The 16,800-nt window shown below is 52.4% G+C and overlaps 1 protein-coding gene across 6 annotated transcripts in view; it reads right to left on the bottom strand.

Annotated features, from left to right (window-relative positions):
- WSCD2 (WSC domain containing 2) overlaps nucleotides 1-16,800 on the bottom strand; it is a 68,468-nt gene that overhangs the window by 6,814 nt on the left and 44,854 nt on the right. For 3 of the 6 annotated variants that reach the window (XM_036354138.1, XM_036354137.1, XM_036354134.1), the window contains 7 exons: nucleotides 14,228-15,137; nucleotides 10,181-10,295; nucleotides 9,541-9,725; nucleotides 3,689-3,810; nucleotides 2,262-2,436; nucleotides 1,602-1,766; nucleotides 490-690 (listed from right to left, as the gene is read on the bottom strand). In XM_036354138.1, the coding sequence (XP_036210031.1) occupies nucleotides 490-690; nucleotides 1,602-1,766; nucleotides 2,262-2,436; nucleotides 3,689-3,810; nucleotides 9,541-9,725; nucleotides 10,181-10,295; nucleotides 14,228-14,615 (1,351 nt within the window). In that variant the 5' untranslated portion in view covers nucleotides 14,616-15,137. Of the gene's footprint in view, nucleotides 1-489; nucleotides 691-1,601; nucleotides 1,767-2,261; nucleotides 2,437-3,688; nucleotides 3,811-6,327; nucleotides 7,735-9,540; nucleotides 9,726-10,180; nucleotides 10,296-14,227; nucleotides 15,461-16,800 lie in introns of those variants that run through there. The other 3 variants (XM_036354135.1, XM_036354136.1, XM_036354139.1) reach the window with 2 other exon arrangements.

Here is a 16,800-nt window from a genome sequence, read left to right as displayed (position 1 = left end):
AGGGCCACTTAGCCGTTGACCTTGGTCTGGATTTGGGTCTCCTGACTCTTGAACCTCCTCCTCCCCCCATCAATCAGATCACGTCAACCTGAGGGTCTCCGTTTCCATAATGCACCATGGGTCACATCTGCTGAGGGGCTTGCAGGGTTAAACTTCTAGAGCTGCCCTCATGCTACAGATGGGATGATCTGAATTCAGGGCGGTGGGGGAGCTTATCCAGGAAGTGATGGAGCTGGGATTAGAACCCAGGGGCGTCTTGCTCCACAGCCATGTCCTTAACCACTGGAGCATCCCAGCCTAATTCCCAGAGGGTGATGCTAGCAGACGGGCGGGATGGGGGAAGAGCACTAGAAGCTGAGGTCTGGAGTCTCACGCATGCCCTCAAGGAGGCACTCCTGGACTCCTCGCAGGAGACAGCGCTGGCCCGGTGCACTGCCCGCTGCACCCCAGGACCCCTCTCCTCTGCACCCCTCCTCTCCCTAGCCATACCTTTGCCCTTCCAGTGCGCATGCGCAGCGAAGCCGATGTGGCCGCCGTACTTGCGGTTGAACTCCGCCATGAGGGCCTTGTAGGGGTTGCGGATGAGCAGGATGGCGGCATCGAAGGCCTCGATCTCCTTCTGGCCGCTCTCGTGTGTCTTGATGCAGATGGTCCTCCCGCTGCGCCAGTGGTCCCGCTCACCTTTAAACCCTTGCCATGGGGCGCGGGGGTGGGGGGAGGAGGACACGTGGCAGGTGAGGGGGGTTGGCAAGAAGAAACCCACCCCGCCCCCTGCTGGGCCCCTGCGGGAGTCTCACACATTCACTTGTGAAGGCCTTCATTCTCTTACATGTTTATTGAGCACCTACTATGTGCGAGGCACTGGGATGGGAACTTGGGATAAAATGATTTGCAAGGTCTCTGGCTGACTTAGGTATCCTTCTCCTTTATGTTCCTCTACCCAGGGCACTCCTTCATCATGGCCCTCATTATTACTCATATATTCATGTCGTTATTAATACTAATAATTGTTGGCATTTATTGAATGTCTACCATGGGCCCAGTGCTGTGTGTGACAAGTGATTTATATACTTTGGGGGGTGTGCGCAGAAGGTCTGTACCTGGCAAGTAGGCCATTCCTCCTCCTACACCCTCAACAGGCATCACTACTAGATTAAGGCACTTTGTTCCTGGAGAACAGAAGCTCAGAATCCTTCTCAACACATCGTCCTAAAGCAGGGATTCACTGGAACTGACACATGAGATGAAACCACTCTGGATCCATGAACCAAATGATCCGCAAGGACCCTTCTACAATTTGTGACAATCTTGGATTCCCTGACAAATAGCAGTAGGTAATCAATGTCCCCAAAGTGAACAGAGTTATTGGATCTCTGTGCACAGCTCAGAGTTGCTGGTCAGTAAATGTCTGTGTTGAGGTACCTGCACAGATTAGGTGTTCAAGGAATGTCTGCAGTGATCTAAGCAAAGGGAAGGTACCAAGCACATAGTAGGTCTCAATAAACATGCTCGGTTGAGCTGAGCAGCACACAGTAGGTGCTCAGGAAGGGTAGTCCCATGACCTCCCAGTGTGCCCTTTGGAGCCCAGGCAGCCTCCTCACCTTTGTTGTAGAGAGAACCATCGAAGTAGTAGCTGCCGGTGTAGAAGCCGGTGGCCAGCTCGATGAGGTGGCGAGCCCACGTGTTGCCGGCACCTGGGAAGCTGGCCAGAGCGATGAGCTGCTTGGACTTGGCTGGGAGGAACCTTCTGTCCATGCAGCGGTTGTCTGCAAAGAGCAGGGCATGAGCAGGGGTCAGGGGCAGATGAACCCTGGGTGTGAGTCCCACCCCTGCCACTTCCTAGCCGTTCGACCCAGTGCACATGATGGAACCTCTTCTGGGCCTCAGTTTCCCCATCTGTAAGATCATGCAGTGGGTCTGTGTTGGAGACCCAGGCCTCCCCCTCCCAGCCCGGATGCGTTCCCACTCAATGCCACAGTCTCCATTTCAAGAAAAAAGCTACCAAGGAGGTTTGCAGTATGAGGGATAGAGTTGAGGGTCCTTGGAACCCACCCCCCTTGCCTGGGCCTCCCTCTGTGGCCCATCCAGGATCTCTAAGCCTGGTCAAGATCACCAGCCCTGCCCCTGCCCTCCACTCTCCGGCCTCCGCCTCTGCCCTCTGGCCTGCACAGTATGGGCTGTGTGAAGTGGACTGTCCCGGGCACCTCTGGGAGGGAGGCCGTGGGAGAACACGCAGGATCGCTAGGGGAGGCCTGGCTTACCCTGCACCTGCGTCTGGTACACGATGAAGTAACTGGGGGTCCCGCAGCTCTCAAACTCCTCCGCGCTGCACTTCTGGGCACACAGCTGTTCGTCTTCTCTCTCGTGCAGGGGGAATCGCGTGGTGGGGAAGCCACAGTGGCATGAGGTGCCTGCAAGGGCTGCCAGCGGGTACTCCTGGGGAGGGAGAGGGAGAGGATGAGGAAGAACTCTGCTAAACCCCTGGACACGGAGCAGCCGAGTCTTCCTGTCTCCATCCCTCTCCCCAACTGAGGATCCCGAAACTTCATGAGTGAACCCCACTTTTACAACGTGGCCCCGTCTGTGCACCTCCTGCACTATGGTATTCTTCCAGCTTTACTGAGGTATAACTGACAAACAAAAATTGTATGTCTTTAAGATGATGTATACGTGGTGAATTAATCATCACAATCAAGCTAATTAACATACCCGCCACTTTAATGGTGACCATTTTCTGTTGTTTCCCTGTTATTTATTTATTTGTTTGTTTGTCTCCTTTCAGTCCACTCACTTTTTGGGACTTAAATTTCCAAGGAAGCTTGTACCACTCCCACGGCTTCCATGGTTTCCATACTATAAATGCAAATACGATGCACACACAACAGTGTAATTAAGTTCTCACTAAGACCTTCTGCCTGCCAAGACTGAGCCCTTGTCGGCTCCATTTTTCCTGCAGAAGGGAGATTAGTTGAGGGTAGAGCGTGTTCAAGACACTTCAGCACTGAGATGAGCTTTCTCCTGGAGGAACTGGAAAGAAAACTGAGAAGTAAATGCCTTTCTCACGGCGTGTCACCCGCCACGGTCCATGTCCCTGGCCTGACGGTGAGACAGAACCCACGCCTCGGGGAAAACTGCCTAGATCCACACTTTCAGGCCGAAGAGGATCCTGGGACCTGTACGGACCACAGTCTTGGCTGGGAGAGCGGCTCCTAATGGCCTTGTTTGTTCTATGGGACAGCGAAGTGGGAGCAGGACGACCTGATTCGGAGGGCAGGGGACGGACTGTCCATTGTTCAGTCTGTTTCTACTCAAACCCGACAGCCGAATTTCCCCCGGAAGCTGGCCCAGGAATAACCTGATAACAAGCCAAGGTCGCTCCTACAAGGCTGGGTCCAGCGAGTTTTACCAGAGTAGGTTTGGTGTCTCTCTTAGCAGTGACGGGAACTCAGTCCGTCCCAAGGTGGGACTATCCCTGCCTTTACCTTCCGAAGGCCATGCTTTTAGGCCCAGTTCATTCCCGAGTATTCCTCACTATTGCGAGAGAAACTGACCCGTGTAACTCCTACTCGGGGACAGATGACACGGGCACACCCCTCTCCCACGTCACGGATCACAGGATCCCTCTCCAGCCCAGCATCCTGTTCCTCCAGCCGTTCCACACCGCCCCTCCCTGGGCCCCCCGTCTCACCTTCTCTGTGCAGAGGTCCACACACTTGTCCACGGACATGTTTGGCATGGCGGCCGTCACGGGCAGGGCCAGGGAGAGGTTGTGGGGCCTGCGGAAGCAGCCTCGGAAGACCGCACTTCCATCTGCAGAGCCAGAGGGAAACGGGTCATCAGATCTAGGCTGGGAGAACCATCTCTGACAGAAGCACTTTTAAACAAGAGCCCAGAGAAGGCAAGAGTCTTGCCCGAGATCACACAGTGAAGCAAAACGGAGACTAACGAGCTAGACAGCTCAATGCTCTCCTCCACCTGGGCATCCATCAGCAATCCAGGTCACGGGGATGTTCCTGCTGGGCCACATCACCCCCGCTTCTTTGTCAGCACACCTAGGTCTCGCTTCCCCATTTTCAACTATGGCAACTCCCCATTCAGGGAGCTGAGAGATGCCAGGGAGGGTTGACGGGAGGGAGGGCAGCAAAGGGCCCAGGTTTGTCCTGCCTCTCCTCACAGCACCAGGGTAGCCCTCTCCTCCCATCACCTGGGGGTTTAGAGGGAAAACCCACCCAGTGCTGAGCACCTGCAGGCTGCAAGGGAATGATGTAGGAGCGACTCCCTTTAAAATAACCCCATTTGGAAATATCCCAGTTAGTTGACTGTAAGGAGACTTCCTTCCAAGGAGTGGGTGAGCCTCACCTAATCAGTTGAAGGCCTTAAGAGCCAAACAGGTTTCTCAGAGAAGGACTTCTGCCTTGAGACGGCAGCATTAGCTCCTGCCTGCACTGCCAGCCTGCTGGTCTGCCCTACAGCTTTTGGACTTGCCAGCTTTCTTAAATAAATATAAACACATTCTATCCTTCTGTCTGTGTGTCTTTCCACCTACCTAACCTCCTTCTGGTTCTGTTTCCCTGGAGAGCTCTTGAGTGATAAGAAGTAGGATTATAGGCAATTTTTATTCCCAACTTTTTTGTAAAACTTTTCTACAGTGAATGTGTAGATTTTAATATAATAAAGACAAACTAAAAGAAAAAAGTGGCCCCAGTCAAATTTATTGAAAGGTTCATGAGGCCCAGTTAAAACGGCTCGGTTGTTTTCAGAACTCTGAGCTGCACATCCCTTTCTAGAAGCACAGCTTTCACGTAAAACAAGGGGCGCGGTTGGTGCAGTGTGAGTGTCATTGGTGCCAAGGATGTTGCACACACTGTATCGGAACGAATCCTCAATGCAACCTGTGAGGCAGGGGACACTCTGATCCTGCTTTGCAGACAGAGACCCTGAGAGGTGACACGGCTCCATCACTTTTCCAAGTCCCTCAGCGAGCGAGGAACAGAGCTGGGCTTTGACCCCAATCTTGTCTGACATCACATCCTAGTTTCCATCTCTCTGCTGTTCTGCGGGAGGCCTGCCGCTTCTCACGTGGTGGAGCCCCAGGGATCCCGTGCCGGCCCCATGCATTTCCCAGAAACCCTCTTAGGCCCCACCGCAGGGGCCCGAGGATCACAAGGGCCCATGCCCCACATTCTGACAGAGCCAGCTCCTCACTGCCAGGCTAGCTGAGACGGGGCCTGACCTCCGCGGCTTGGGGGTTTTATGAGCGAGAGGCGAGCAGAGCAACTGTTCAGCAACTCTCTCTTCTGGGGGCAGAGGAAGAACAGCCCGGAACCAGCTGCAAGTGCCTCTGAAGTCCCATTATCTCTTTGTTCTGGGGCTTCACAAAAAAAATGAAGTAAATGTCATCAGGCGTCAGCTTAAAGGCGGGCGTGGAAGAGTTCTCCTTGGTTTGAAAGAGGCTACCTTCCTCCCCCCGCCCCCCGATAATTAGGCCAAGCTCCACTGCATTAAAGATGCAGGCGAGGAAGAAAGGCAGCGAGCTGGGAGCTGTTAGCAGCTCCCTATAATCAGAGAGAGATGGAATTACACAAAGAGCCTAACTGTCTGAGAAGAATTCAAACCAGCCGTTTCCGGGCACCACTGCAGGCTCCCGTGGGCTTGTGCAAATTCAAATAACCTGAATTGGGTGTTGCTCAGCATAGATTGAGGAGTTTTCATTTTAAGAAGATGGGAGGGGTGTTTACAAATACTCCATAACAGGCCCTGTGCTGGATGCTTTCCCCATTTGATTTCACTGAGGGGGTTCCAGCAATCTTTAAAGGTTGGAATTGCCCCCATTTTACAGATGAGGCGGTTGAGGCTCAAAGAGAATACATGGCTTGGCCAAGGTCAACAGAGCAAATAAGTGAGAGAGCTGGCATCAAAACCATGTCCGCCTGACTTCAAAACCCGCGTCGCTCCCACAGCCTTCTGGGATTGTGTGAAGGGGGGAACAGCTAAGCAATTCTCCCCCCTCATGAGGGAGAAGGAGAAAAAACCGTCTAGTTACCATCTCCTTGGTTCTGCACTGCATAATTCATGCAGGCCTGCATGAATGATAAAATTCAGGACTCCCAGACATACATCAAGGGCAAGGAGAGGCCTGCAGGCCAGGCAAAGAAGGAGCTAGAGTTGGTCTATCCATCAAAATGGGACTTTTCCGGCGATCATCTGAGGCTCCCCTCAGCAGAAGTGGTCAGAATGGAGTATCAGTGAGCATAAATCACCAGCATGAACAAAATTCCCCTTCTAACTTTGGAAGACCAAAAGAAAAAAAAAATCACCAGAACTCACAATGGCACACAAAATCCACTACATGAACTGTGAACCATGAAGTCAAGGATCTGTTTTGTTCAGTGATCATGTAAGCTTCATAATACTTTCCCACAGAAAAGGCGAAATGAGAGGGAAAAGGGCTGAGCCCCGGGAGAGGCTGGCCTGCAGACATGGAGACTAGGCAGACCTCAAGGATGGTCAGCACCATGGACAGCCGCCACGGGACTGACATGTAGAGATACTCTTCATTGTTCCGATGGACCTTGCAACACAAATCTTGCAAGAATCTTCCAGGCCAATGACATTTCTTGCAACACCCGATAAAGCCCTGATGTTCTCGAATCACGGCAGGTCTCTGCCCCTGGAGCAGAGCTGCCCTCGCCGACACATTTAGCCAACTGCTGTGAAAAGTGTAATCCAACCAAGAAGGAAGTCCGTTTCTCGGTTCTTTTGTAACAATGGGGAAGGGTCCGTGAGAGTCGGTGTCAAGGCAGAATAGCAGGGTGCCTGCAGACATTTGCTCTGCCAACCTTTTCATTCGCCTGCTGCCGTGGGAGCCTCCCAGCACCTCCCTACGGAAGGTGGATGTCTCCCACCTGCCCCAGCGGTGCCTGGAAGGTAACAAACCTCCTTTGAGTCCGCAGTCTTCAAGAGTTCTGTGCCACTGCTCGGGGAAACACAGTCACGACACAGTGCTGATACCAACGGGTGATGCTACAAATGAGATTTGGTGTCCGTCCTCCCTGCCTCCTGGAGGCAGCAGGTCGTTTCTGTGACGGATGGAATACCAGTGAGTGTCATGTGCTGGTGACCTGGAGCCTCCCGTTCTCCAGGCTTCGCTCGCTCTATTCCCTTTGCCTGGATTTCTCTCCCACCTCTTGGCAATGTGTCTTGAGTCTGGATATCTCCCTCTTCTCCATCACGCGAAACCCCATGTGTCTTTCGAGGCCCTAATCAAACAGCCCTCCTCAGGGAGCCTTCCCGAAGGAGGCTCCATTGAGCCACTTCTGTTCTCTGGGCCTCAGTTTCCAAAACTGTAAAATGGGACATCGGAAAGGAAGGCGCTTCCCACACGGCACCCAACACCTGAACTCTGCTGAGCCTGGACTTTTGCTCGTGGCTAGAACACAAGGCTCTCTCTTTCACCTGGAAATCTCCTTTGAGGAAGATTCAGCTCCAATGTTGCTCCCTTGGCACATACCCCTCCCCAGTGGTCTTGGGTCTGTCTCTCCACTAGACACTGTAGGGGCTGCTCACAAGCAACCATCCCGCCCTCCTACTGTTACAAGGGCAAAACACACCCTTGCTTAGTGGTCTTCATGTGTTGAGACTTATATTACAGCTTATTAAAAAGTCCCAGATGATCAGTGAGCATGTTATTATAATAGGTGATCTCAGAAATATGTGTGTGTGTGTGTGTGTGCATGTGTGTGTGTGTGAGAGAGAGAGAGAGAGAGAGAGAGAGAGAGAGAGAGAGAGAGAGAGAGAATGAATGTCCAATTTGAACATTAACCAAAAGGACATCTGGCCGATATCTGGCTAATGACATTCACAGCCCCATCCTTGTTACCTGGCTCATCCCATCCACTGGTTGTTTGAGTGGCAGCATCTTTCCCTCTAAATACCATGACACAAAGGCCATCTCTTCAGATGGTGAAAGCCACCATCAAAACAACATAAATATTGGCACAAGGGTTCAGTGATGGGGATGATAAATCTACCATCAAATTAAAACCTCATTACATGAATGGCCAAACCAGGAACTGGCTGTGTGAACATTCTCCAGCCTGGATTTTTCATACGCCACCTGCGCCCTCTGCCAGCCAGGCCTGCAGACCCACAGGGAGGCGGGTGGGGCATCCATTTGCAGAAACTGGCCCCTTTGCAAACTGGCAGCAGGCTCACTCGACCCTATTGCAGAGCAAAGCTTGAACCGGGCTTCAAAAACATGGCGTTTGTAAAACAGAATACATTATCGAGCAAACCATGGATGAATTTTTATAAACAATGGCATGTGCGTGCAGACAGGCGTGAAGTTCTGTGTGGGCAAGCCTGCATTCCAGGCGGGCCTTATGGGCTCCACTGGGGGGCCTAAGGCCTTATTGCTTATTAAAGTGCGGTCCCTGGACCAGCAGCCTAGCATCACTTGGGAGCTCCTTAAAACACAGTATCCCACCTGGACCTGCTGAATCAGAATGTGCGTTTTAACAAGATCCCCATAGGCTTCAACTGCACGGTCAAGTCTGGGCAGCGCTGGCCCCAGGGTAAACAGGACCACCCTCAGTCCTCCATCTTCTGTCAAGGCCATTAGCTCTTTTTACAGGTCTGAAGGTCACCTTTAATTAGACTGCATGGCCTTGGGCAGGTTTACTTAAATTCATTAAACCTCGCTTTCCTCACTGTAAAATTCTCAATGGTAACATCCCTGCCCAGAAAGGTTGTAGGGAAGGTAAATGAGATGGGTCCTGCCGTGGGCTTAGCACGGTGCCTGAAACAGGGCAGATTTTGACATTCAGATATTAATTGCTTTTAAACATCCACAGAGGGGACAGTGGGATGGTGTCCATAGCAGAGGCCCGGCTCCCATCCTCTCCATTCGTCCCCTTTCCTCCCTCCCTCAGGTTGGAAACTGAGAACTTTTCCAACAAGACTGAAACACTGACAAGTGAGAAATGAACTCTCTCCACGGGAGCATTAAAGACACAGGCTCTGGAGTTGGTTTCAATTCTCTGTTTACGTGACACTGAGCCTCAGTTTCCTCATCTGTAAAATGGGAGTAGGTGACTCATAGTGCCTATTTGAAGCATGAGTGTGAGAATGAGATGTACTATTCCATGTAAGGGACTTAGCAGAGGGTGCATTGTTTGCCACTGTCATTGTTATTGTCATTGTCATCATCGTTAGAGACAATCTGCTTTCAGAAACTCAGGAAGGACAGGCTCAGCTCAGGCTCTAGCTCAGATGAAGGAAGAAGATGGGGGCAAGTGGTCCAGCAGGCAACTCGGGGGGGGGGGGTGGAAACATGCCAAGCAGCTGAAGCAAAGGGCTCTGCACGGGGTGGGTGGGAGGTGAGTCTGGGCAGGACTGTGGCAGCCTTGGAGGGCAGCCAATAGCATGGGAGTGATGGGAGCCATGGAAGGTGTGGGGTATACATGCAGGTAGGCAGGTGAGGGCCAGGGCCCGCTGGCCAAGGAAGGAGCCGCAGAGAGGGGCAGTGGCCAACTCACGTACACCTGCGGGCCGACTCCTGGGCCAGCTGCAGCCGGTAGACAGAGAGGCGGTTGGCGCCGCCGCACAGGCTGCCTCGCTCGCCCTTGCACTCCATGTCGCACTCGGCCTCGCTCACGTTTGTTGCCTGGATCTTGTGGCCGCAGTAGCACTCGGCGCCGAACTCCAGCCCGGCATACAGGTAACCCCTGGGGAAGGCTGCAGTCAGGCCAGGGCAGCTGCAGACATGGAGACCCCGGGGACAGGGAGACTCACCCAGCGAGGAGACCTGGGGATGGGAGGGCTCTGGGGGCCAGGACCCCTAGGGACCACCCACCTGCCTTCATCGCCGCCTGGTGTCTTATACCCCCATTCACATTCACCTATCCACATACACATACCATGGCCATATTGACTGCCACCTGTATACACCTTCAGCACAAGGCATGCTTCACACACACATACACACACACACACACACACACACACGCACGCACGCACGCACGCACATACGCACTTATGCATCCACAGCCTTACAAAACCCTTTCTTTGTGGCCACATGCTCACCCTCCATCACATGCTCCCATGGAAAAGAACACCACAGGCAGGAACCTGAGAAGGAAGGGGTCCGAAACGAATGGAGCCTGGGACGTCAGGGCCCTACCGTTCTGCACAGTTGTCCTGGCAACGGAAGACGGTCATCTTTTTGTAGTCGAAAAAGGACACGCCTCGCAGGGCCCGACTCTGGGTGTCGTCCAGGTAGCAGCCGATGTACTTGGCTTTGGGGAGAGGAGAAAAGTCAGACGGGGCTGGGGTCAAGGCTGAAAGGGTGACAGGAGTGAGCAGGTGCCTTGGCTGTGTGGCCTCATGGACTTCTTGGTACCAATTCCTTCCTCTGAGCAGAAAAGCAGCCAGGAGAGACTGACGGTCATGGGCATTGGTAGAACCTGGTCCCTAAGGGTAGTGGAGTCTCAGGGGTAAGGCTGGGGGCTCCGGAGGCCAGCAGAGCCGAGGAGGGGACTCCTCTGTGGCCAGGGTTAAGGTCAACCCCGAGCTCCACTGGTGATGAGTGGGCCCGCGGGAATCCAAACAATGAGGCCCACACTGAGACAGCTCTGAAGAGCCTGACCCTCGACATCATGTTATTATTTCTACAAGAGGCCTTAAGAACGAACACGGGACTCAAGGTCAAGGCCTTCCTCTAGCCCTGGTCACCTTCTAGCCCTGGCCTGGGGAGGGGCGGGGGGAAGATTGGGCCAGTTAACCTCTCTTAGCCTAGCTTTCTTCATAGTGGGGATGAGAATACCAACGCAGCGAGGTTAAAAGGGGACGACTTGTGTCAATGTTTCTACCATAGTGTGTTGCATACAGCAGGCCTGACGTTAAGGGGAGGGGATAAGACACTGGCCAGTCACAGTGCTGCGTGTGAACTTCACAGGTTGCCTCCACTGTGGGCCAAGGTGAACGCTTCCATCCGAAGGGAAATTTTAAATTATGTCCAACGACCATCTACTAGGTACTTCATTTTCTTAAAGGTAGTAAATGCCTCCCTGTACTTCGTGGTAAATAGCAATTCTCACCTACGAAGATCACACCATTTATAAAGTCCTTTCCCATAGGTCTGACAATTACTATTAATTTGGACATAGAATTTGCCAGGTGCTTTACATGTTGAGTTTTTACAATGATCCTATAAGTACTAATATCCTCAGTCTACACAGAAGAGGAAACCAAGGCCCAGAGAGGTGAAGTCACTTGCCCAAGGAACTACAGCTTGCGCATCTGAACCCAGGGTCGGACCCATACACTCTGGCCCATCTTGCTGCTTCTTAACTCTGGGGAGCTTTGCGATGACCCACGTGAAGGGGGAAGTGCTGGCGTGCTCACACTCTTCTCTCTCTCTCTCTCTCTCTCTCTCTCTCTTTTTTAAATGTTTTTATTGATTTTAGAGAGACAGAGAGATAGAAATGTCAGTGTAAGTGCAATATCGATGAACTGCCTCTTGCATGGGGATCGAGCCCACAACCTGGGCATGTACCCTGACGAGGAATTGAACTGGTGACCTCTTAGTGCAGGGGTTGACGCCCAACCAACTGAGCCACACTGGCCCGGGGCACTCACACTCTTCTTAGATGACTGATCAGAGGCCCAGAAAGGTGGAATGGCCTGCCTGAACGCTGCGGCTAACTGGGATGAGAACAAAGGTTCCATGGGATCCCAAACCAGTGCTCTTTCCTCCACTCCACTTGGAAGGAAGCAGCTGGAAATTGGACGAAGGATCCAGCCAGCCCTGGAATTACACGGCCCCCATAGGGATGACCGAGGCCAATACCACATGCCGCTTGCTCACTCTCCCTGGCTGGCTGCTGTCTGTCTAAACTGCGGGCTTCTCGCCCCCTCACTCCTGCTGCAGAGCAGGGTCTAGCAGAGGGAGCCAGCTCGCTGCATGGTGCCCCTCAACACTGCTCTGCTAAGTACAGGATTCGTCAGCCCCGCAGGAGATGCGCCTCGACCTCCATCACCTTGAATTTCTTGCGAGAGACAGAGGTGATCTGGCCGACTAAGAACAGTTCATCTTTTAAGAGAAGCATTGCCTCCCTGGAGCAGGCGTATCACACGGTGACAGCTCTAGGGGAGCCCACGTCTCGTCACTGTGCTTGTTCAACAACGTATGTCCCTCCTGCCACAGATGGGATCATGCCCTGTGACCACGGGGAGACACTCACCTTGGCAGGGCCAATCAGTATTGTCTCTCCCACCAGCCAGTGATGGATTGCTCTGGGGAAGGGCACATGACCCATTTGTTCGATTCTTATAAATTAAAGCTGGGCGGGGTGGGGTGGGGGGGCAGATCGGTTTCCCTTGGGATGTGACGTTGGCATTCTCTAAAGTCACAATCCCTGGTACCAAAGTCACTCTGTGTTGAAGAACCAAGCTCAGGCAGACACAGCAGAGAAGAGAGTAAGAAAACATTCATTTAAAAATCCAGCCCCTTCCATAGTTGGGGACAAGTCCCAGTATATTTTCCTCTTTAGCTTAAGCCAGGGGTGGGCAAACTTTTTGACTCGAGGGCCACAATGGGTTCTTAAACTGGACCAGAGGGCTGGAACAAAAGCATGGATGGAGTGTTTGTGTGAACTAATATAAATTCAAAGTAAACATCATTACATAAAAGGGTACGGTCTTTTTTATTTTTAGTTTTATTCATTTCAAACGGGCCGGATCTGGCCCACGGGCCGTAGTTTGCCCACGGCTGGCTTAAGCTGATTCAAGACTGATACGCTGATTCTCAAGCTAAGTGGCTTGGGTCTGTGCAGCTCTGAGGGTCTAGAGCAAATCCGTGCCAGGCCTGTCTACTCCTTTTGTTCCACGCACCACACCTAGTCCCAGCCTGACAGAAGGGCACCTCCATCCTCACCAGAGAGTCCCTCATTGAGGGAGAATGGGGAAGAGTGGTTCCTTGGGAGAAGAGCTAGGATTCAACTGTAGGTCACGTGCCCCCAAACCTGGGCTTCTAAGTGCTGCTGCACCCCCTCCTTCTCCCTCCCCTAGGCCAGGCATCAGGATGAGATGCCCCATGTAAAGACTTTTGTATGGCTGGCTGGTGTGGCTCAGTGGTTGAGCACTGACCTATAAACCAGGAGGTCACGGTTTGATTCCCAGTCAGGGCACATGCTCAGGTTGTGGGCTCAATCCCCAGTGTGGGGCGTGCAGGAGGCAGCAGATCGATGATTCTCATCACTGATGTTTCCATCTCTCTCTCCCTCTCCCTTCCTCTCTGAAATCAATAAAACTATATTTATAAAAAAGAGACTTGTTGCATGGACAGATGATGTTCTGTTCCCTCATCTGTCAATAGGAGGGATAAAAAGACACATGGCCCATGGGCATATTACACACTCCAACCTGCCGAGTGGCTGAGCTCTCCTGGCCAAAATATGGATATGGAGGCAGTTTCCTCCCCGTCCTGGGCCAGGGCTGGGGACACCTTCCCCACCGACACTTCAGTGCAGGCGGTGACAAACACAACGTGGTCCCTGTCGGAGTTCTCCCTCCTGCCTAGCCTCCAGATACGTGTGGGTGCCTCCAACCACTTCAGCCCTTTCCCCAGAGCCCCGCCTTCAAATCTTGCCCAGGCGGCAGAATCCCTCAGACAAGAAGGGGAGGCCAGGGGTCTAAGACAGTCCACGTCACAGGCCACTTGAGGGTGGATGAATGGCTGAGGCCACACCATCTATCAGCTCGTCTCCACCGCTGTGCACATATCGCTGAGATGGCAAAGTCGCCACAGCTGGGCTATTTGTCTCAAGCCCAGAGACCAGCAAGGGCTGAGCTTGGGAAAATGCCCTCCCCGTGGTGTTTTTTCCTTTCCTTTCCTTTTGTCTTTTGCTTCAGTTAATCTTCTTCTCCAAGAAATGTTGCTCTCTTCAATAAAGGTGATTTGTTAAAAGGGGAGCTAACCGTGACTAATTTGTATCCCTTTTATTCACTGTCTGTGGGTAGATTCACAAACAGGAGACTGTGGGTTCAGATCCTGCCACAGCAGTGGCCTTGTGCTATTTATTACTTAAGCTCCCAGAGACACTGTTCTCCTGCCTGAAAAGTGGGAATAGAAACAGAGGTGTTGTGTCCCCCCTAAAATCCATATGTTGAAGTCCCCTCTCCCCCAGCATCTCAGCCCCCTCCATGCCCAGGTGCTCGCCCCTCTTACCTCGCTCCTCCTCCTTCTCCCGGACAGCCCTCCCCTTGAGGGCTCGGCTCCAGGCTCCACCTCCGTAGTCGCCCAGCTTGGCTCTCTCATTCCCATCTTTGCCCTTGAACCAGGGTCCGTGTCCGTATCTGTGGGCGAGGCTCAAGGTTTCCCCCGCGTCCCTGAAGCCTCTGCCCAGATGCCAGTCTCCGAGGAAGGGCAGCTCGGCGCCCTCGGCCGGGGCCCTGGCGGCAGGGCTGGCCTGGTTCTGGGAGACGGCCGGCTGGCCCACAAAGCCAGCGTGAAGGAAGACGAGGCTCCCGGCCGTCAGGTAGAGCACCAGGAAGGTAAAGAAACGCACAGGTTTTCGGCGGAAGTACCGCTGGAACTTGAACCAGAGCTTGGCCATAGCGGGATCATTCCGGACTGGCTGGCCGGGGCTTGGCTGGAGGGGCCACAGGGCAGGGATGGAGGGGGTTTCCTTTCCCCAGCTCCCCTTAGGGTTGGAACCCCTGGGAGCCTTCAGTCTTCTTCCTTCTGCAAAGGCAACTGCCAGGATCAGAGCTGGAGGGCGTCTAGCACGTGGCTGACCAGCCCACCCAAGGTCAAGGTGAGCGTCTTTGGGCCACAAGAGGAGTTTTGAGGCTCAGGACACCCAGGAGTTGGTCCCATTTTCCTACATCTTGTTCTTGGCCTCAGAGAGCCCCACAGAGCTTTGAGAGGAGCAAGTGGAGGAGGATTCGCGGGTCAGCAGCAGCCACAGCGCCCTCCTCGCCTTTCTCAGCTGCTCAGGCCGGTTGGGGCTGGACTGTTTCACCGAGGCCGTTTCCGGCTTCTTTCCCAGCTGGGGACCACGCTCTGTGTGTCCACTTGTGGAAACAGAAGCTGGTGGGCTTCCATCCGGTCAAGCATCAGGGCTCAGGGCTGCCACCTGCAACGCAGCACAGACACTGGCATGAGAAGCTTCCACACAGAGGCCGGAGCTCGAAGGCTCTCGAACATTTCAATCATCGATCGGTTGCCTCTGGATCGGTTGCCTCCTGTGTGCACCCCGACCAGGGAACAGCAACCTTTCAGTGCATGGGATGACGCTCAACCAACTGAGCCCCACCAGCCAGAGCCATTTTTTTTAAAAATAAAAGTTCAGTGAGCAGCTACTATATGTAGCAGACACTGTCCTGGGTGCTGGAGATAAAGCTGTGAATGAGAAAGGCTCACATTCTAGTGGGAAAGGTCAAGTCCATGGTCCCTCTCCTTTATCCAAGGAAGAAAAGGAAAAAATAAAAGGTTTATTTAGTAACATATTCATTTGCTACGATTTACCCTGCTTTGTGCCAAGCCCTCTGTGTGTATTATCTCAGTTAGTCTTCCCCATGGTCCTATGGGAGGTCACTATTTCCCCATTTTACATATGAGGAAACTGAGGCCACAGAAATGGTGAGTGGTGGCATTGGGATTTGAACTCAGGATCGTCCAAATGTAAAACCACAGCTTTTATCCACTGCCTTTTTTGACTGTGTCCTTTCCCCACGTGGTCTGGATGTCACTTGGGAATTTGGAGACGGTCCCTGAAGCAGCAGCCCATCTGCACTGCCTCCAAGTGACCAGCAGGGGCTCACCCTTTGGACAGGGTCCCTCAGAGTGTGGTCTGAAAAGCATCGGATTCAGAGTCACCTAGAAGCCTGGTTAAAGATGCCTGACTTCTCCAACCAAGAGAAGGGAAAACCTAAGGTGTAACGAGGTGCCCTCAGGTGATGGTGATGAGCACAAAGGTTTCAGAACCACTGCTTTAAGAGTAAACCTTCAGGATCATCACCAGGAGAAAAATAGAAAGTAAATTAGAAAAGAGAAAAGAAAACTCAGTTTGGCTGGTGTTGTTTCATATTAACACCAGCAGGGGGCCTCATCACAATCTTGGTCAAAACATGGATTCAACTGTCAGCCACTGGGCCATCAGAATGGTAACAGTCCCTCCTAATCCAGACAGTAGCACGGGAATTTAATTAACTGTGGTTCAAGGTAGAGACGGCCAATCCCCCATATACCTTTCCATTCACCCAGGGACTAAGTACTGAGCACCTACTATGCACCAGTTACTGTTCTGATCACTGAACAAAACAGCCCCCAATCCATGCCCTGGTGGGGTCAAACTATCTGTTCACCCATAGATCCATCCATTGCTCCATCATCCTTTAATCCATCCATCAGTCCACATACCCATCCATCCATCAAGTCACAATCTATCCACCCATCCATCATCCATTCCTTAATCCAACCATCAATCTACTTACACCTCCATCCACCCACCATTAATCCATCCATCCACCCATCTGAACTGTAACAGCACTTCATCTATCTAACTCTCCACCTATCTACTCAGCGACCCATTCTTCCATTCATTTAAAAACACGTGTTTCTTGCCTATCTTGTGTGTGCTTGGGATGCAGAAATAAATAATTCAGAGTCTCTGCTTTCAGATAATTCAGAACCTCCCCTTGGGAAACAGCAATTTAAATAATCACTACACTAAATCACTGTACAGATAGACAGTGATAAATCCTGTAGTAGATGTAAGTATAAGATATAGAACAGCA

This window comes from Myotis myotis, unplaced genomic scaffold, assembly GCF_014108235.1.
Source record: "Myotis myotis isolate mMyoMyo1 unplaced genomic scaffold, mMyoMyo1.p scaffold_m19_p_20, whole genome shotgun sequence".
Classification (NCBI taxonomy): Eukaryota; Metazoa; Chordata; class Mammalia; order Chiroptera; family Vespertilionidae; genus Myotis; species Myotis myotis.
Note: the sequence above shows the minus strand (reverse complement) of the source record. Positions and strands in the feature narration are given on the sequence as shown.